This window comes from Gambusia affinis, linkage group LG01 (assembly GCF_019740435.1).
Source record: "Gambusia affinis linkage group LG01, SWU_Gaff_1.0, whole genome shotgun sequence".
Taxonomy (NCBI): Eukaryota; Metazoa; Chordata; class Actinopteri; order Cyprinodontiformes; family Poeciliidae; genus Gambusia; species Gambusia affinis.
Genome location: NC_057868.1, coordinates 28,805,032 through 28,826,628, shown reverse-complemented (window position 1 = coordinate 28,826,628; position 21,597 = coordinate 28,805,032). Strand labels below are relative to the sequence as shown.

The 21,597-nt window shown below is 38.2% G+C and overlaps 2 protein-coding genes across 2 annotated transcripts; both read left to right on the top strand.

The window, feature by feature from the left end:
- The first annotated feature begins 1,117 nt into the window (after nucleotides 1-1,117).
- Nucleotides 1,118-5,034, top strand: LOC122829813. Its single transcript, XM_044114673.1, has 5 exons — nucleotides 1,118-1,485; nucleotides 2,928-3,056; nucleotides 3,213-3,368; nucleotides 3,606-3,698; nucleotides 4,084-5,034. The coding sequence occupies exons 2-5, from the start codon at nucleotides 2,946-2,948 to the stop codon at nucleotides 4,387-4,389; spliced, it is 666 nt and encodes a 221-aa protein (XP_043970608.1). The 5' UTR covers nucleotides 1,118-1,485; nucleotides 2,928-2,945; the 3' UTR covers nucleotides 4,390-5,034.
- A 567-nt stretch (nucleotides 5,035-5,601) lies between these two features.
- LOC122829807 (EMILIN-3) lies at nucleotides 5,602-21,276 on the top strand. The gene is made up of 6 exons (XM_044114661.1): nucleotides 5,602-6,207; nucleotides 17,283-17,405; nucleotides 18,303-18,553; nucleotides 18,643-18,956; nucleotides 19,051-19,401; nucleotides 19,496-21,276. The coding sequence occupies exons 1-6, from the start codon at nucleotides 6,023-6,025 to the stop codon at nucleotides 20,633-20,635; spliced, it is 2,364 nt and encodes a 787-aa protein (XP_043970596.1). The 5' UTR covers nucleotides 5,602-6,022; the 3' UTR covers nucleotides 20,636-21,276.
- Nucleotides 21,277-21,597: the final 321 nt, after the last annotated feature.

Sequence of the window (21,597 nt, the reverse complement as noted above, 5' to 3'; positions counted from 1 at the left end):
GTCTCAAGGTTTTTACAAGCGGAGTAGCTTTTTAAAGCTTTCTGTACGTTTTAGGTTAATTCTAAATCACTTACACTGTATTTTATGTATGGACATCAAGCTAAGATTGTGTGAATATGGAGGCCACACTTTGACATTTTCCTTTGTAACAAATTACGAAACCTTGTAAAAGACCAGAGCTGTTTCATGAGAAAATGTGAAACAGTTAAATGAGTATTAATATTTTTTCAAGGCAGTGTAAAGTTTTCCTTGAGCTCCAAGCATCCGGTCTTCAATCCTCTGTTGATTTAAGTTAAAGTTTCAGCTTCAATTTCTGCACCAAAACACCTCGTTGAGGGTTGTAAAGAACCCTTATCTTTTTACTGCATTGCTTGGATTGCAGAAATTTTATCCTGGGTCATTTTTCTAAAATTTTTAGAGCCACAAAGCCTCTTTGAGCAAACATTAGCACCTAAAATCTAATAGGTTTCCCCTGAAAACTGAGAGGTACAGAGGGCAGTAAAGCCTGAATTTGAAAATCAAACAGAAAGGCAGTTTAGCACATGCAGGTGGCCGGGTGTGCAAGTTGACAGAAGATCTTTTTTAGGATATTTAATGACTGCAGTGAAGCAAAGAGGAGGTCTATTGTGTCCAGCTCTGCAGTGTCTCAGTAACACACATGGTGTTGCACATTGGGATATATTTCATGCACAGCTGCTACTGTAAGAGATGGAGAAGGAGGGACAAAATGGGCAAAGGCACAAAATCTTTAAGAAATTAAGGAGGGGAAAATATACAAGACAGAAAAACAGGGCAGTGGGCAACAAAAAAAATACATCTTTTAATGTGAATTTTATTTGTATTGATGTAAGAAAACAAACAATAAAAGCAATGACCAAATGACGCTGCCACTCTGTTCCCTCAGCACACAGAGTGAGTTAGGGTGGGATATGCAAATATCGGCTGTCTGCCTGCCCCTTTTGAGGCTGCAGAGCACCACGCTGCTTCTTGTACTCACACACGCACCCTCACTCGTGCAGAGAGCCGATTGCCGGGAGGGTCGAGCGTTTTCAGCAGGTCTTGAAGAATCTTGCACGTGTGTACACTGAAAAAATGAGAATTGAGGGGTCTTTCATTTTGCACAAACAAAATAAGTTAATACTACACAAGACAATCATGTCTCTTGTATTTACACGATTGAATAAAGAATCATTTACTTAATTATCAACAATAATGAAACTACACATTTTCTTTACGTTGGTTTAACGTAATTATATTACATTACTAAAACCATTGTAATCATGTTTTATCATCACCGGAAATGATGCAATATATCAAAAGACACTCTCAAATATGATTGGACAATAATAAGAGCGGTCTTTTTAATGTTAACCAATCAGAAGCCAAACAAGATATTTGTAAAGATATCGCGATTGCCGCCCAGTTTCTTCCGACTCCTCAGCGACAAGAACGTTTAAGACAAATCTTTAGAGGAATATCGATTAGGTAAGTGATCTAAATATATATATTTTTTGTAGTTCAGAATGTTTCCACATGATTATTGTCTTGTATAATAGCTCATTGTTAAACTATCTGCATGTTCTTTGGTTTTCATTTTGCTAGCTATTCTTATTAGTATAGCTAATAGCTGTAGCTAAATACAGCAGTACAGAACAGTATGCTGTAGTCCATCAAAGTTGTCCACAGAAGACGGTTGTTACCGATCATATTTTTAATTTGTGTGCTTGGGATAGATCAACGAGGTGGTTTCAATAGTTTCCAAGCAGTGAAATGCCACCAGGAGAAGTGTCCGTTACTTTATTTCCCTCATGGCTACTGTGACGATTTCGAACCGACTGGCTTCTCAATGTTCTGTTCGTATAGAAAATGCATGTTTTTTGTTCTTTCATATTAGCACTGTTAAGCAAATGAGCCACCTCTTCTGGGATTATACCCTTGTGGAAACATGATACACTAACAGAACCGATATTCGTTATTATGGTAACAATTCTGCATGTAGCGTCGCTGACAGAACGACAAAATAAGAATATGAGGGATTTTGAGTACTTCGACGGGTTTCTGGGTTATTTTCCCTTATCTGTGGTGCACTGCGCAACATTAATGATCCCCTCCATCTTCATATTTCAATTTGCTAACGTAATGGTTCGACTGCATCAGCGCCGCTGTATGGATGCCAAGGCCATCCAGCACAGTTCGCTGGGGGCGCAATGGTCCAGCGCAGTGCTGGAGCACAGTATTCGGTATGAGTAAAAATCCGAATGTTTTCCAAATTCTCAAGACTTATGCAAAGTGTCCTTTGTAAATATCTACTGATAACTGCAATATATGGTAACACTTTTTTTTTTTCTTAAAAAAAAAAAAGTATAGAAATATTCGAAAAATAGTGTGCTAGGAACATTTTTGACAGATTTATGAACCACTTGCATCGGATCAGTACTGTTTTGTGAATGTGACATGCTTATTAATGACAGGTAGAATGTTTGTCATGTAGATGTTGTTACTGTGACCCCAACAGTCGTCTCTGGCTCGCTGTCTCTGGCCGCTCCGCAAGTGTCAGCCCCTCCAGCGGCGGCGGCGTCTGAGAGCTCACCCTTTTTTCAATAGCTTAAGGGAAGACTCAATGTAAAGTGTTTACAAATTTGGGTTGTAGAACAGATGTAAATTAATTATGGCTCCCAGATAGGAATTGCTTTTTTAATTCATTTTTGTAAGCCAAGATGATTTAGTATAAAAAAACAAATTTAAGTTTCAAATGTGCCTTCCAAACTTTAGCACCCATGAATTTTATGCTGATGGCAGATATTTGTCAGGACATTGAGTTTTGGTAATCTGGTGAAGAGCTTAGATTTTTTTTGTCTTTTTTTATATGTGAAGTTACCTGCTGGATTTTCAGTTATCTCACTCAAGGTTATCTTTGTGTGTTACAGGTTTAGGTGGTGCTGGTAATGTGGAGTTGTAAGGGGTCCAAGCTTTTGCATCACTACAAATTAAAACATCCACATTTTGGACATCATTGCCACTTCCCATGTACATACCTGCATTGTCCATGCAGAGAGGTATGACCTGTCTCATACATGTTTTTTTGGATACTGTGTTGATCTAAGATGTCTAGGCACATTTACTTCACTGTTCACTTTGGCAACACAAGTGATTGTGGCCTTCTTCCAGATGTTTATAATTTGAAAATCATTCCTTTGTGCTCATTTTTTCAGATAAATGCTGAGTTTAAGAGAATTACGACCATACCGCTTCATTCAAAGTTCTTCTCTCAACTGGATCTCCACTGTGACAACCTGAGGAAGCTCTTCAAAAGAAGAGGAGGACAGCTCGGACAAAAGCTTAGACAAATTGTTGCACAAATGGATGATGTAAGTGATGTAGCCATAACACAACTAATAATATAGAAAATTACATTTTTCTTGTTTTAAATGTTGTCAACTTGGACTTTTACTCTTGCTTATTTTCATTTAAAACTTTACTTTTAACTTTATTAGTTTCTATCTCTTCACCATAAAAAACATTTGGGTAAAGTACATTATTAAACTTCATTGTGAAGCACAAGGCTTGAAAAAAATTCTAATTTTTTCATACTGAATTTCCTTCAGTGTGAAGATGTTGATGTTGCATGGGAGTGTGTCATTAAGGGAGTCTGCATATATATGGGAGAAGATCCAGCCAAGCTCATCCATAAATATGTGGTATGTATCTTAATGTGTATTTACACCTAGTGATAGATAAATCAATCTAAATATAGAAATAGATTTAGATCTGCATATAGTTGTATCTATATAGACTTAGATGTCTCTAGATATCTAGAGATAGATCTATCTTTACATGAATAGACACATAGATCTGTCTATATCTACATGTAGGTATACTTAGAGATATCTGTAGAGAAAGGACTAGATATCTATCTATCTAAAACTATCTATTTCTCTAAATCTATCTCTAAAACTGTTGATCTATATAAATCTATCTATATATCTATTTCTTTCTCTATGTTATGTTAACTATATCTATATATCAAGAACTAGATACAGCTAGGTCTAGAGAAAGAGATTAATTTGTCATTTCTTCATATAGGGTGTGGATGAAGCTAATATTGAAGAGGGTATTGGAGCCACCACCATCGGTGTTTTTCATCTTAAAGACTGTTCTTCAGCAGATGAAGACATCGGGGTCGTTCTTGAAGGCATCAGAGTGTTGTCCAATTTGGATAGTGTGCCAACAGCTGTTGCAATGCTTTTTGGACTGATATATGCAATGAAGCTCGCCTACCCTGCTGACCTCCGCTACACTTTCAAGGTATTACAGAAAATAGTAATGGAACTGGATGGAGGTAAACTGTCAAACAAGGTATTGTCCCTTAAAAACCACCTCTATGAGTGAATAGAGATTTTCTCATGTTTAATTTGGTAATGTTCTCATGTTCAGTTTTTGTATTTCTTGTTGTATTATTTATTGGAGGACACAAATGTATTTTTTTAATGAGGAACGTTCACCTGAAAGACTGGGCTTCAGCAGCTTTTACGTTCCAGTTTGTAGTGCTACTTATAACACTACTGCTACTTAGTGTTACAAATATGTTAAAGAAATTTGCTATAAAAGTTACATTACACTGATTTATTGTCATGCAAATTACATGTTCAGAATTGTTTTAGAAATTTGACATACTTTTCTAAATCATTTTGTCTTTCATATTAATATCTTAAAGATAAACTTTTAAGCTGTAGTGTTTCCCTTGTAAAAAAAATGTTCTTGTTTTTACACATTTGTTTAGACTATCACTATGGTATTAAATAGTAATCAGTAAGACATGTGACAGATAATTGGTGTAAAAAGTTTAGCTTTGTCTCATATTGACATAACATAGTGATAATTTTAACAAAAAGGTTAAAAAGTCTGTAAAGCTATGTACTGCAGCATTAATTAATGTCATTTGAATACATGTTCAAAAACAGTTTGTAGAAATTTGACATACTTTTCATAATCTTGTACATCTTTTATAGAAATATGTCTCAGGTTTTCCTTCATGTTCATAAAAATTATATTTACTAAATTTAAAAAAATTATGTCTCTTCAATTTAAAATGTTAAGTACAAAATGGTGTGATTTAAATTTTCTTTCAAATAAAACTAATTTGTTCAGTAGCACTCGCTTTCTTTGTCTTTCTTGTCAAATATCAGTCTTTAATTTTTTACAGTAGAACAGCATATAGAGAACTTGAAAAAATTAAGTAGGATTTAAAGCTGTAACGTGTTCCATTAACATGATAGAATTGTGTTCGCCCAACACAATTTCATTGAGTAATACTGGCAATGAAAAATAAGCTGGTGTTATTCATTACAATAGTGTTGCTGAGACATAAAAAAAGTTATTGATTATACATAATATATTTACATTATGGTAAGAGATAAAATGTTTGTAGTTTCAACTTAATATTTTCAAGTAATCTCATGTAAATAAAATATGTTGATTTGACGAGCTTTAAGTATTTGAGGGAAAGAGGGAAAATATGTCGGTTCTACTTATTTGCATTGTGTGGGACCGATGTACACAATAAAATTAAGTAAAATGAACAGCTTTTTTCTTTCAGTGTATATGGAGTTTAAATCTTAGATGCTTTCTTCCCTTATCTTCTTCTGTTTTCTGCTCTCTTCCTCCTCTCCCCTCCTCCCGATCACCTTTGGGTTGTTTTCCTTGCCTTTTTCCCCTCCCCTCCCCTCTTCATCCTCTATGCCTTTCTGACTTGCATGTTCGGTGTGCTCAGACCTTTTTGGCGTTACTTGAAAAATTTTAAGTGCACACGGGACAGGATGCTATAGCAGTTTGGGCTCCATGAGTCCTTCAGGGTCCACTAAAGAAAACAAGACTCCACTTGTAGCAAAAGATGACTTTATATACAGTTATGTGGAACTAAAGCTGCCACTTTTTTAACCTGTCTGCATCACCAGGCACTTGCTTTTTTGAGACTCTGGGACTGATCAGGCTTCTTTTTTTTTTTTTTTTTTTAATCACAACAATGTGGAGCAAACTGTGCCAGCTTTCAGCACAGATCTTTCTCTTGGGAGTGATGCTGTCAGTGGTGAACAGCAAAGGGACGTTGTATGGAGGCCACATCAACCCGTTCTATGGAAACCGATACAACCTCTACAAAGCTGGACTCAATCCTCAGTATTCACCAAACAAGCCTATGACCCGCCACAAGTAAGTGTCGATTACAGTTAATAATGTTTTCCTCCTACCAGATGTTTAAACATGAGCCTAAACTACAAGCTGGAGCCAGCCCATGCTGAACATCCACCGACAGAGCCATGTCACCAGAGAGTTGCAGAATCACTGGCTCTAGTTAGGGTTTAATTGACATTTCTGTGGCTCAGACCTAAACACAATCCGTGGCAGAGGGTAAAGAGCAACAACATGCTCGCCGTGCTCAGAAACAATGCCATCATTATGGTGTTTATGATGCAGCAGCATGAATGATGGGGTCCCTGGCAGTGAAGAGAAAGAGCCTGACAGCGCAGCTGGGTGCTTGCTGCCAGAAGGGAGTGGCACAAAGGATTTCCAGTCAATACTAAAACAATAACAATGTGGGATTATTGTTTGTTTCCTCTGATGAATTATCTCCCTAGCCACACAAATATATGAGGTGCTATTACTCAGTCATTTCTAATGAATAGTAAACAAGCTGAATAAACACAGCTACCTATGGGATGATATTAAATAGACATCACCTGTGAGGTTAATTAAAGTTTGCATATATGTTTGTGTAGATAGCGGTGACTGCCTGACTTGCAGACATTGTTTTGTTTTTTTTTCTTTTTCTTTTTTCCTTTTTCTCCTCCCCCTCCTCTTTTTCTCCTCTTTTTGTGCTTGGCTTCCCATCAGAACTGTTATATCTTTGGACAGCTCCCCACCTACCTGCTGCTCCACTCAAAATGCCCCAGGAGACCGCTGATCACCCAGCCTTACTTTATTGGCTCTCCTACATTAAATATTCCTCTCCTCATCCTGTACCAGTAAAGGAAAAGCTCAGGATTTGGGAAGCAATCTTCTGTAAAAAGGTCAAAGCAGTTAATATTATACCTGCAGAAGAGAACTCTCTTGTGTTCTTCATTTGGTATATATCCAGACTAATTGGTCTCCAAGGTTGAAGTTAACAGCTTGACTGAAAAAGAATCAAAACTGAGAAGAACTTAAAACAACTATCTTAAAACTACTTCAGTTTGGTGAGATGCTGTTTAAAGGCTCACAGTACAGAACTTTATTGGGCTAATAACCTCAGAAGCAGCCAAATTAATGTTGATGTGAAGATGGTTGTTCTGTTTTCTTCTTTTGGGATGTGCACTATACAAATGTGCGAAATGAGAAGTAAGCCAAATTTTGAGGTTGCATAAAAAAAAATAAAGAGGGACAGTTCAACTTGCATTAAAAAGTTATTTAAGGATTTTTAAAGGGATGTTCTGCTTTTTAACACATTATATCACTGTCCTTGTGCCTTCCATTAGTATCTCTATTAGTTGTTGCTGGGGGCTAAAGCTAACATGTTCTGTGAGAGAAGCCAAGACCAAAGCAAACTTCTACAATCTCAAAACAATTTTTACCGTACGAATTGCTGCAGTAGTTTGTGCAAGTACTATTTTATGAACCTTAAAATATATAAATACATGTATTGTGTGATTATTTAGAACCTGGCAACCTGCACCCCACTTTTTGCCCAATGACTGCCAGAGACACTAGCCGTCACTGCCCCTCCCCCTTAACCTCTATCCAACTCTGCTAGATTAACCATGTATAGACAACGGACGGATGGAAGGATGGCGTTATGAGGTAGTGCACTATTAATTATCAACCTGAACATGTAAAGCATTTTCAAACAGTAGTAACTAAATAATATGAATAATCACAGCAAACATACATAAAGATGGTTTTAAGGTACACAAAATAGTGTTTCCATGAACTGTTCATGGAAACACCAACTCTGCTTTGGTTTTGACCTTTCTCACACAACCCATAAGCTTCAGCTGCCAGCATCAACTAGATTTATACTAAATGAATGTCCAAAGAATATGATCAACTGCAGGTAAGTTATGAATGGCTATAACATTGAAACAGAACCTTCTTAGTCGTTCTATTTATTTTGTTTTTGTAAAAGCAAAACTGGATTTGCTCCTCACATTAACTTGAAATTGAATGTACATAAAACCCTTTAAATTAGTATAATGCATGTTTCAAAAGAAAAAAAATAGCCATCATGTTCGTATTATTATTATTATTAATTGGGAAAAGTGAGCGAACACATTGCTGATGGAGTTATCCAAACAAAAGCTCTGTCAAGGGAGCATTTGAGCAGCATCACACCAGCATACTCCAAATTACTAACACGTGCAAGCATTCAGCTTTTTATTTTGGTGGGGTCCAACCTTCAGCCTCTCTGCATTGAGTGCAAGTTTTAATAAAGTGACAGGGCTCACACACCTCTGAATATAACATGTTATTATTAGAGCTACCAAAGCTCCAGTGACAACTTGCAAAACAGCGAATGGGTAGGGTTTAACAAACATATAAAGAAAGCAAGATTCTTGCTTCACTCTGACCATTCTCAGGACTTTCCTGTGAGCTCTGCATCTCGCCTTTCATCAGCTCATAGGAAGCTGCCGTTCAGTACGAGTTTCCAACGTAAATAGCAAGCACTTAGTTTTGACGTTGGCTCAATAAAGGCTGAATTGACATGAAAAAACATTAATTTTTAATCAGCCTTACGTCAGCGTTTATTAATCAAAAATTTTAATTTGACAATCCGTACAGTTTTGACTCTCTGTCCTTCGGGTGTTTTTAGCATCACTCCACACATCTGCAGCATGCCAGTGTCAGAAGACAGAAGCATCCATTAAGGAGCTCATAATGGTGCCAAATCTATTTCTATCTTGGAAACTATTTCATGCCTGATTCTGCATATAAACTCATTTACCAGCACTTTGAATTGCCTTGTTGCTGAAAATGTGCTACATAAATTACATTACCTACCTACATACCACATGCTTGTTGTTCTGTAGATAACTCTCTATATATTTTGGAGTACCAGTAGGTATTATTTCTTAACATTTATGCCCGTGAGTTTAACAATGATGCTTACTGAGAGCTGATGTCCTTGTTGGAGCAACAGCGCCTGAGGACGTGTAAGTGTCCGGCCGACACTTGTGTTAGGTGAGTTCAGTTGTTGTCGACCTGACTGCTCAGTGGAAATAGAGGCTTAATAATAACACTTGTTCTGTAACTTGTACACAATGTTATATCCAGGTGCGTAAATATTTAATAATGTCTGTGGATTTGTATTGATGGTCAAACCTTTTCTGTTTCTTGCTGTGCACACAGTCACATTTTATGACACACATTCCTGCTGCTGAAATATTTGGGAGTCCTCAGCTTGGTTTGTCGTCACTTTCAATTATCATCTATGTTTTGGCAGCAAAGCGAGTGATTTGATTTCACAGTCATTTCTTTCATTCAATGCAACCACTTGCTGCTGTGAGACAATTTATGGTCCTGAAAGCCTCTGACAGTGACGTCTTAGACGGCTTAGACGCTGTATCTGTCCCTGACTTTACAGCAAATGTTAGGGTATTCTTCTCCTTCAGTTTTAAAGTTTCGTTTTATTAAAACAGAGACACAAAAACAATTGCATGTGAAGATTCTCATCCTCTCTACTGTAACACAGTGGAAGAATAACTAAATACAGAAGCAACAAACAAGTCATTTGAAAAAAAAAAAAAAAGGTCTTCCCTATATCATCTCGAACCTGGCAGTTGTTGGGTGTCACATGTAACCACTGATCAGATTTGAGTTATATTTGCGGGTTTTTGGGTGATGTATATGACAGAGATCAAGGGGCAAAGGTCAGGAAGCTGATAGAGGTTAGAGGTTGTGGGTTGCTCTTGTAAGCCTGGGTTGAGTGCCCAGTGGAGGACGGGAATTGAGCCAGGCTCCTGCTAAGAATTACAAAGACTGGGCAGTAAAGTCCCAAGCTCCCTTTTACCGAGTTATTAATCAAACTTCAAGCTTTATCTGGTGCAACTTAAAGGCTTTCAGCGTACCAAAGAAACAGAGGCAATGTTTAATTCTGTGTTTTACCTCTTATTGAACGTAAGATGATTCAAATGGTCTGAATAGCTTTGATTTGATAACAGAAGAAATAACTCTACTTCCCCTTTTACTCTAGTTGAGGCTTTTGTGTGGTTTCAGCAGCTGCATCTGATATTTACATAGTCAGGTTTACTCTCAGGAGGTCCCATCTGGATTGCAAGATTTGTGTAAGAGTTGGTTTTAATTTTCTATTACTACAGCACAACGGATGAAAGGTAGAAAAAACACGGATAACATCCATTACCTTTTCTTTGAAGTATCAAGTCATATTGCCATAGTGAGACCAGTTGTTTAGGACACTTTTGTTTGATGAAGAAAACTGCAGCAGAGAGCCTTTCAGATCCAGTTCCTACCTGTTAATAGGAGTCATTCATTTGGGAATGAATGACTTGCATTCACTTTCCAGCAATGTGAATGCAATTGGCTGGACTTCCTTAGACAGACGGTACACTATTGCCATTATTTGATCAACTGGATTTAATTATATAGCACTATAAAAGGATAAAATTAGAACTGCATTTTAACCTAACAAAGGTCCAAAGAAGGCAGGTGAGGTATGATAGAAAAGTGTTCAATTTAAAATGTACTAATTTTTGTTCAAACAAAAATTAGTACATTTTCTCCTAAAAAAGTGGGCAAATTAATCATTCTATGAATCTTCACATCTTACTTACGTAACATCCTTACAGAATAGAAACAACTTTATTCTCTAAATTTCTCAATCCATTTCCCATTCACAACAGCTGGTTCTTCTTGCCAATGTATAAGTTGCAAATACGCCAGAGGATATTGTTTCTGAAGATTTAGCTGATTAACCTTGAAATTAAGATGTAATTATTTTTGGCGTTGGGTTTAGATATTTGGTTACTGTGATCACTTCTGCACACATGGTATCCACATTAAGTAAGTAGCCAGAGGCCAACTGTCAAAAACAACAACAACAAAAAAAACAAGTACAAATCTGTTTTATAAGCATGGTAAAACTGAATGATTTGTTTCTCCCCTTTAAGGGATTGCGTTATAGTTCTGTTTATCTATTTTAATTACAGCAACAGGAAAACTGAGCTCTGTTTCTTAAAATGTCAAACTTTGTGCAGAGTTGATGAATGAAAAGGCAAAAATCAATTAATTGAGATTCATATTTTGTTTTGAATGAAAGGCTCAGTTCTGTCCTACAGCTATGGTGTGTACCCTGCTCCTGTTTTCAAGCATTTTTTTATTCAGTGACTGAGAAGCTTATGTCCCACACAGTAGCTGCAGTGAGTCTAACTAATCTAATAACACTGTTTAAACACATTTTTCTTCCACAGGCATAAAAAGTAAAGCAGATTATGTGCTCTGGGAAATGCCTAGGGATAAGTGAAGCAGACTTTTTTTTTTCTAACTTAAGCATCTTTGCCTCTTCCTGCTCAACAACAACAGAAAAACCTGCCTAAAAGAAGTAGAGAAGGATTATGCTGTTCAACAAATCCATGAGCTGATCGTTAACATGTAATACCTCTATTAGCAATTACAAGAGTTGGGAATTGAAATAAAAATCACATATTTTTGAGGTGTAATAATGGAAGGTGACTTGGCTGACATTTTCCTCCGAATGTCAGATGGATCCCCCAAGGTTTTAGAGCTGGGAGTATCTTTGACCTCCATCATTAGCCAGGAGAAGCCTCAGTCAACCAGACCATAGAGCTTGAAGATATGCCAGCTGGCATCATTAAAAGCATTTATGAAAAGAGATGGGGCCTGGAGGAGATCCGTTAGCCTATAGACACAGCTGCTGAAGGCCTTATAAAAGATTGCATGGGTTCCTATCAGCCCCCGACCAGTCGTAAATCTGTCTGAGCCGACAGCGGTGGCCCGGGTTCAAACAGTCAGGGACCCCTGCAGGTGAGAGCGTGGAAGATGAGCCACCGAGTGTCACAGTATCAAAATAAACAGAGGTTGATGATGATGAGGCAACACATGGACGCCAAGTTGAATCTCAATCAGAAAGATAAATAACCCAATATTAGTGACATAGGCCAGCAAACGATTGGTATGCAGTGATGATTGAACAGTTTTTACATTTTAAAAGGAAAGAGAAAGAAATGTGGAATGGAAGGTCGAATGGTGGGTTAGGTTGAGCCTAAGAAGCGTAGAGATGTAATATTTTCTTCTGACAGTCTTTGACGGTAATTCTGCTTTTTCCCTACGATGCTGTAAAACTGTTATTTGCTGGAACTTTTGACTAAGGGAGAAGAAAGGAGGTTAAAAAATTCAGTCAGCAAAAGTGAAACAAAAATGTTGTGTGATGTGACAGTGAGGACATTTCTGAAGATTAAAGTCAGGTGAGAAGGTATGCAGCAGAGGTTACAGAGTTTGGCTCAGTTGGAGAGGTTACAGCTGGGTGATATGTCAAGGGTATACACCCACACTGGACATCTGTTTTTTCTTACATGTTTGGTTGTGTTTTCTTGCAAATTTCACGAAGACAGCAAGGGAGCTTCTAATAACACATTCTCTAAAAACTGCAGGGTTAAGAAACAACCAACCTGGACTCTTTTGTTAGTCCAGTCTTTGGTCAAATATGAACTATATTGGACCATGTTTAACAAAACAGACCCCAAACAACATGCAGTTGGATTAATGGGTTTAAACAGCTTATTACGTCAGGATTTCTAAAATCGAACCTTAACATATAAAAGTAAGAGTAATGCGAGTTTTCACCAGAATCTCGATGCAGTTTTTGTGTCTTATTATCCACAAGAGATAAATTATTGATACTTTGGAAAACAGCAGGTGTCTCCTCACAGTTTTTGGAGTAATTTTGTTTTTCTTCTGTTTGTGATCCGTTTATGGTCAATGTAAGACATGGTTTGAACTTCCTCTTTCACTCTCTGCTCTTTGGTCCTGTTGTGCATGCATGATGTAATCACCTAATTAGTAAACAGTTTCCTCCTGCGTGTTATGTCATTTCAATGTGAGTCGTTCTGTGAAGGCCTGATGTTTTTTGTTAGAAAACATTAGTGAACAAACAGCATCATGAAGACCAATGAACATAACAGACAGATCAAGGAGACAGTACTGAAGAGATTTAATGTTTATGTGAGGAATTTTCTGACAGGGCATATACCAAGATTATTGGTAGCACATTGGATAAATCTAACTGTTAAAAATGGTCACTAAACTCTAAAGAAAGCAAATAAACTAAACAAAAAATAGATTCTAGAAATGTTTATAATTAATTATAACACAGTATGTTACAAATACGAATATGCAAAAACGCAGATGTAGGGGCACAGAAAAAGTATAAAAACAAGTGCTGTGGTAAAATGAGACCAAATCTGCATGAAAACTGACACTGAATATCACCCTCACATAATCACTCCCCCCATCAAACAAGCTGGTGGTTGCAACATTCTCTTCAAGAATGCCCTTTTTTCCAAGTGAGATTTGATTTAAATCTTATGTGCAAAGCTGTTTATGTGCAAAAAAAACAAAAAAACATTCCCCTCCAAAAATATCAGATTTTATTTCACAAAAACCTGAGTCTAAGATTCCACTTCAACTTTTTGCTTCTTTCCATTGGTCACATACAATTCCAAAAAATGACATCTATGTATTGAATTGCAATGAGTCAAATGTAACTTTGAGGGGTTTTAAACACCTTTGCTAGGTAATTCATACAAACTCACAATGCACTGCACTTTATCAAGTCATAACAATTTTGAGACATATTTACCTTTATTTATTTTTTATCTCTGCTCACCTTGTGTGAACAATATAGTTTTCGAAATTTGTTCCTAAATTCTCCCAACACTTGGATCTATATGAAGACTCCTCAAAATGGAAAAATCATTAAAAAGCTTGTTCACAACTGGTGCTTGGTCTGTTCGTTCCGGGTGACTGCTGAGACATAGTTCAGCATGGAGGCTCACAGGAAAGGGAAGTCATGTCTCTTATCCCCTTAAAACACACATGAAAAGGTTAAGGGTAAGAGAGAAGTTCTGGGACTGTTTTTGTATCTCTTATATTTGCTATCTCTTATATTAGCTTGAAGAGGGGAGCTTTATTTTGCAAAATTGTTCTTTCGGGACAATCTAGGAATAGATTTTCTGATCTTGGTTTTCACTGTTGATTTTCACATCCATCTCAGATCACACGGATCTGAATTTTTTTTTTTATTATTTTTCCAAAGTTCCCAGATTAGGACATTTCCCAGCTATAGATCACACTAAGAGCCAAAACAAATTTCTCCCCACCCTGGAGCAGACATGGCAGAAAAAATAACAAAGTCTAAAGACAGCTCTCAGCTTTTATATCCAGGGATCATATTTTTGAATTCGGGTTTGTGTTGACTGTGCAGGTTTTGGCATATTATTATTGTCCTTCAAGTAAGAACTCAAATATTTTTTGATACAACAGAGGAGTTGATCTAATGTGCCCAACACTGCAGTGTGGAACAACAGGACTTTCATTGCAACTGATTATTATTTCTTTTTCCTGTTTTTTCACATTTTGTCACATAATAACCTCAAACTTGAATGTATTTCATTCTGAAAATATGGGATAAAAATTACAAAAATTCTATAAAGAAAGAAGAAAAATTCTACATCCTATTAAAATAATTCTTACCCCACAAAAAATGGTGACTTGCAAATGTAGAGCTAGAGTTTCACTTGTTTTTGTTTCCGGAATATTTCAAGTATGGACAAACTGAGTGGAGTAAGTCAGCAATTTGTAACTCCCACCATTGATTCTCAATTTTATACATTAATGTTGATTTTAATTGGTCCATTGTAATCCGGGAATCAGTTTCATTGTCGCTCTGGGTATACATTTATGATTCTTGTCCTGAAGGAAAGTAAGCCGCTGCTTTAGTTTCAGACCTATAACAAATTTTATTCCAAGAGTTCCTGGTACTTAACTCCAGCTATCTTTTCATCAATTCTGACCAGCTTCTCTCTTCCTGCTGAAGAAAAGCATCCCCAGATCAACTGCCACCAACAAGTGTCACCATGGCGACAGAGTGCAGAGCTGGATTCCCACTATGCACAGCAATCTCAGCCAAACTGTTTCCTAGCACTTTGGAGTATTGAGGATTAAATATTACACAGAAAAGCTTCCAAATGACACCGACAACCTCAAACTGTGAAAACAGAAACAGTGACGAGGAATGAGAGAACCTAGTTTTGTCCTTTCTTCTTCTGGACTTATGTCTTCTTTGCTGATTGAGTGTCAGTTTCAAGGGCTCTACCCTCCAGATGTGCACCTGACAAACAACTCGGCGATCATGTTCACTTTTCATTTCGCTCAGCAGCCCTCCATACATGTGTGTAAGAACAGGGTCACACACCTCCTGTGATTTATTTACATTACACTTAGCTGCTTTCTGTCAGCTGTTACAAGTACATATGCAAATTTTGCTCAACATTCACACTCTCAAATACAAACTGCAACTATTTTCAATGCTCTAGATAAACCTCAGATATCAAATCTGATATAGATTATATAAAATTTTGCATCATTGTAAAACACCCTGAAGAAAAAAAAAAGAAGTAGATAAAGGAAAAAAAGAAAAATGGCTCTGTGTGTGTGTGTGTGTTTCCTCTGAGGCGTACAGAGCAACAGATGACAGCGGAGGGAGTGATCAGTTCAAAATTTCTCAGAGATCGTAAAAAAGAGCCTCCAAGTGTGGTCCTGGGTGAAAACAACATGAAATCAATCTATTAGCAGTGCAGTCATATCCAATGTACATGTGTCAAGTAGTTTCTTGAAGGATCTGACGAGAAACCAAACATGCTATCACATTTGTTGTGCAATTTCCACCCAACATATTTACAGTAAACCCCATCTAATGAATCATTTCAGCCAAATAAATCAGCTTGCTTTCTGTTTGTCTGCAGCAACCAGCTGCAGCTGCATGTGTGAGTCTGAACTCTGCCATCGTACCACATCAGCGCAGGTTGTCAGGGTCGTGTGAAAGGAGCTCTCTCATTCCGGCGCCTGCCATTCCCCATCTGATCCCATTAACATATGTCAACACTTTCAGAGTGGTGGCACTACGAAACATTCTGTTCATGCAGTCAAAATTTTGCAGCAGAGCTGTTCCCTCACAGATTCCAAACTGGTTGTGCTCCCTGAACCTGTTAACTCAACCTTCCTCAGATCCTCCCTGCTGCATCCAACATGACTATTTATGCCAAAACAGCTGGGAGGAGATGCTAAGTACTGTATGTGCTGTTAAATACTCCCCTCTGAATGCAAAAAAACAATTCTTCACATATGAGCCTGAAGAGTTTGGATCCTCACTTCTCAAGTTGCAGCGAGTCCAAGTGAAAAATTTAACAGTTGCTATAGCTGCGCTGGCTAGAAAGAGAGAGCGAGGGGACAGAGGAGGCCCAAGTCCAGCATGATGCAACAAGTAGCTGCAGTCAAGTTATTATGTGTTATGTGGATTCTGAGTTCATCTGAAGGACTCAACCATTCTTTGATGTGTAGTTTAGTGCAGTGTTGCCAACTCATACAATGAGTTGTCTTTAAACCAGTGCTTTAGTTATGGATGAGAGATACAATTACCCAGTTGGAATACTTACATGAAGGAGAGCCCCAACAGATAATTGGATCTAGAGGAACACAATCAGCTTTGTCTTTATCAAATGTTTTTTTCCTAGTACAACCATTTCCAGCCCTCTGCTAAGGGGGGAAGTTTCACAGTGGCAAAATGTAAACATGATTTCCAGCATTTATGTGCTTGTTTAAAGTGAAGCTGGCAATTTTGAGAAACAAAACATTTTGAATGGTGTCCCTCAGGACTTTTCAGTATGCCAGCACAGTTTTTTTTCTTTGAACAGGCCTGGCAAAGACTCAAGCACTATAGATAATGGTTAAAGTGAATTCAGATCATTATATTGAATATTCCACAGGGGAAACATCAAAAACAGTCCAATTTTCTGAACTGGTAGTGTAGCACTAATTTGAAAGCTTTTTCAATTAGTGGATTTGCTAAAGTGACTTCAGCTGTCGATGCACCTGAGTCTTATCTACAATTACAATTTGGAGAACAAAGCTTGGGATCTTAAATAAAAGTGATTTACGTTTAACCTGTCTTTGTTCTTCACTAGGCCTGATTTCCCACTGACATAATTCTTTTATGCCTGCAGAAACCACTGTGCTTACATGGTCCAGAAGAACATCACCTGCATCCTTCAGGATGGAGTGGAAACCTATGTGAAGGCCGAATATACCACCAAGTGCATCTGGGGTCAGAAATGCCCTGTAGTCATGTATGTCAACCAACCTGATTAACAAAATCCAAGCATTTCAAAACAATCTTAAACTAGTGAATGTCCATCTAAATAGACAATCCTTGGATGTAATGGTTAAAGTGTGCAATTGTGACTTTATGTTTTTAGAAAAACTGCATTAGGCAACTGGCAGCTCCCTGACATAACCCATGCAAGTGCTGCCCTCTAGTGACCAAATCACATATTGTTTTACGGCTGGAGGTTTTACGCATCTGTGCCAGAGGTTTTATTATTATTATTATTATTATTATTATTATTATTATTATTATTATTATTATTATTATTATTATTATTATTATTATTATTATTATTATTATTATTAACAGCTTACAGGGAAAATGAGGGAAATCAGTCCTTAATTATTTTCCAGTTTAGATGTGGATTAGAGATTCCCAAACTATGGAGCATGTGTCGGTTAACAGTTATAATTGAGTTTAACCCAATGGGTTAGTAACAAATGGTACTGTATCCTCTCTGATATTATGTAATACGTATTTAAAACACACACTGACAGAAAATTTCAACTGAACTCCATCTTCAAAAAGGAAAGTTCAATCTGTGAGTGTGTGCGTTAAAGGAGGAGAGTGAGTTTGATTTTAAACAAGATAATGTTAAAGTTGGGCATTGACCTGAACTCAGTCCTCTGATGCCACACCAGTTACACTACAATTTATCTTAATCTCCTAATCTTCCTTTAATCCATGTTTAATCCCATAGAAAACAACTTCCTGCAGTTTTTTTTTCTCTGCACCATCTATCCATCTGGAATCTGTGTTCCAAGTTGAATTATTTCACAAACAAAAGCATATTTATATAGCTGAATCATCTCTATTTGCACTGACAGAAAGCATTCTATTTTTATCTTGATTCATTCAGGTACAGAACATTTCACAGGCCAACATATAAAGTGGGGTATAAGACTGTGACAGAACTCGAATGGAAATGCTGCCCTGGTTACTCTGGTGAAGCTTGCCATGATGGGCCCACATCACTACCTGACATCATAGGTCCCCATCGCCCCGGTATTAAAGGATTTCCTCATGGACCAAGACCTCCAGTGGACCAGAAGCCTGGAGGAACTCCACTGGATCCAGGCAAATTCTTCCCTGGAGGAAAACCTAACTATGGTAAGAAATTAGTCACGATTGTCTTGTCCAGATACATCTTTTGTATCAATCTTTTTCTTGAAATTTCAAGTAACAATGTGACTTTTTAGGAGTGACAGGTGAACGTTTGGACCGCATGGAGCTGGACCTACGTCGCCTCACCCAGGGTCTAGAAACCCTCAATGGTGTGGTGACTGGCATCGAGGAGCGACTTCGAACATCCCTCCGTGAAGAAACCAACAAATTACTGGTGTCCCTGCTGACCAACCCTCCAAGAACACCGGACTCAACAGTGGGATTTGGGGTGATCCCAGATGGATTGGAAGGAGGAGGAACCATAACTGGATTTGGAGACTTAGCAGGAAGAGTGACTGAAGTGAGGGATGAGCTGCGAGCCAAATCTCACATTTTGGAAGAAATCCAGGTACCTGTTCTGATATGATATAAAGTTTGCAATCATAACAGTTCTTCTAAGATTTTTATTAAAAATGTTTTAATACATTTTTCAATATCTTTAGGGTATGGTTATAGGTCATGATGGCCAGCTGAAGAAACTGTTGGATGGAGCCACCGGCAAACCCATCCCTGGTCCAGGCTCAACCTCTTATCTGGACGAGATCTTGGATGTTAAGTTAGCAGGTGTGAGAGCTGAGATCCTCGACGGCTTTGAACGCCGTCTTACTGGCATGGAGAACCACTGTGAGGAGAAGATTGGGGAGGTGCAGCGGCAGTGCCAAAAGGAGCATTTGGATGGCCAGGAGCAGATGCAGCAATCTCTGGACGGCAGAGAAACTGGCCTTAGGGAGGAATTGGGCACCTTGCAAGCTCAGATTCAGGGTCTAACTCTGACTGACAGCTGTTGTGGACAGGTATGGGTGACTTTAGTAAGGTCAACAGTTTCCCAAATTTTCTAATAATAAAAATCTTGATTATAATTGTAAAAATATATGTTGATAATTACAGGTGAACAGCTTGTCTGAGCGCATGTTGCGACTAGAAGAATCTGTAAAAGACATAACCGAATCTCAGAGGCAGCTGCAGACGGTCCTTTCTGACCAAACCATTCACATAGAGACCCTGGTCGAGACGCGTCTGGTGGACATGGAAGGAAGACTGAATGCCACCAATGGTGAACCTGGTGGGGTTGAACGGTTTCACAGTGGTCTGGATGGCTTCAAAACCTTGCTTGAAGACAAGTTGAAGACTCTAGAGGAGAGGGTGTTTGTGGCAGTGGAAGAACTAAGCAATGCTACAACTCCTGCTCTACTGGAGGGTCAGGTGGTTCCCGCACTGGAGACAGAAATTGACTCAGTCAGGAGGAGAGTAGAAGGAGACCTGAGTGGAATTCAGAAACAGCTATTAGATCTGGAGCTCCTTTGCACTTCCAATTGTGCCCAGTCCACCCCACAAGAGGAAGCTATCACAGACACCTTAACAGATGAGGAATGTAAAGGAATGGATAAGAAGATGATAGACCGTTTAGATTCCCATTCTAACCAGCTGGACCACATAAACAACACCTTGAATAACCTCTTACTCCGCATTGCTCAGGAGGAATCAGAGGGCTCCGTTCAAGGAGAGATCACCCTGCTAAAGGTCAACATAAACTCTGTGAACCGCACTCTGAAGGGACTGAAGGACTCTGTTAGCTTCATTGCAACTGAAGTGGGCCATGCTAACTCCTCGTGGGAGCAGAGGGAACATCAAATTGTCAACCAAGTGCAAGGAATCACCAAACTCATGGGCCATCAGGCTTCCCTACTTGGAGCAAGCGAGAGGCGATTGGCAGAGCTTCGGAGTGAGCTAGGAGCTCTGAAGAGACAGTTGTCAGGGGGGCTACAAGGCTGCCGCAGCACAGCAATGGAGGTGCAGAAAGAGGTAAAGGTCGTTGACAGCAGAGTAAGCCAGGTGGAGAGCCAGTGCAGCAGCCTTGGGGAACTTGCAGAGAACCTGGAAAGAATCAGGGCAGAGCTGGAGAAACACTCTGTTGCCATTCTGAGCCAGGTGAATGGTACAATGACCTTTCATTCAGAGGATGATCTGAAAGGTGAAGTTCAAGACTTTGCATCCAAGAATGTCACCAAACAAAACAATGACCAGTAGCATTTAGGCTACAGTTTTTCTAAGAAAGACTCACTGTATGTGTGCTTCTGACTAGGCCCAAGTGCCTTATGTTTTTGTTTCTGCCTCTCTTGTTCGAATAGCATTTGCACAGATGCAAATTACTGCACCTGGTAAAGGCTATTTCACAAAAGCTTCTTTTTCCAGTGGCTCCAAATCAGCTAAACAAGAAAACCTTCTTTCTGATTCTGTTACATGGCAAAAATATTTCCATAACTGTTTTTTGTAGGGTATTTGTTTGTATTTCTCTTGAGTATTATGATTGTGTATGTGCTATCATTTTAACTTATATGAAGTGACTGCATAAAATGTTTTTATGGAGAAATACTAACAAAAGAGAAAATGCTGCTACAGGTTTCTGCTGACAAGCATACCTGACAACATCCATGTGGATACTAGCCTTGTCTTTTTAAAACACAAATACTGTATGTCAACTTGGTGCTATGTAATTTTTTTTCATCTTTGTTTTAAATGTGTTTAAGAATTGCTTACATACATATCTGCTTAAAGAGTTGCCCATATTTCCAGACCCATTGCTCTAAATTACAGAGATGTTCCATGATTGACCATAAGGGGACAGTGAGAGCACATTACGTGATATTGGAATCAAAATGAAATAAAATCTGAATTTTCAAGACTGGTGCTTTTTTCTGGTGCTTTTAGGGTCCCTTTTATTCAAAAGATTATGTCAAGACAGTCTACTACGTTGAGCTCAGTGCAAATGTTTGGCCTAAGCAAACACATCCATATCATTGTGTATGTTAAAATTCTTTTGACTCAGGCAAACTATTGGCGGGGAAAATTCCCCTTGGCATAAAAAAAAAAAAAAAAAAACAGAAAAAAGGGTTTTACTTCCACTGTGAAACTGAGCAACACAGAAGGAAAAGGATAAACAAAAAACTTTACATTAAATATTTCCTTTAACATCCTGCAAAGAACAGAAG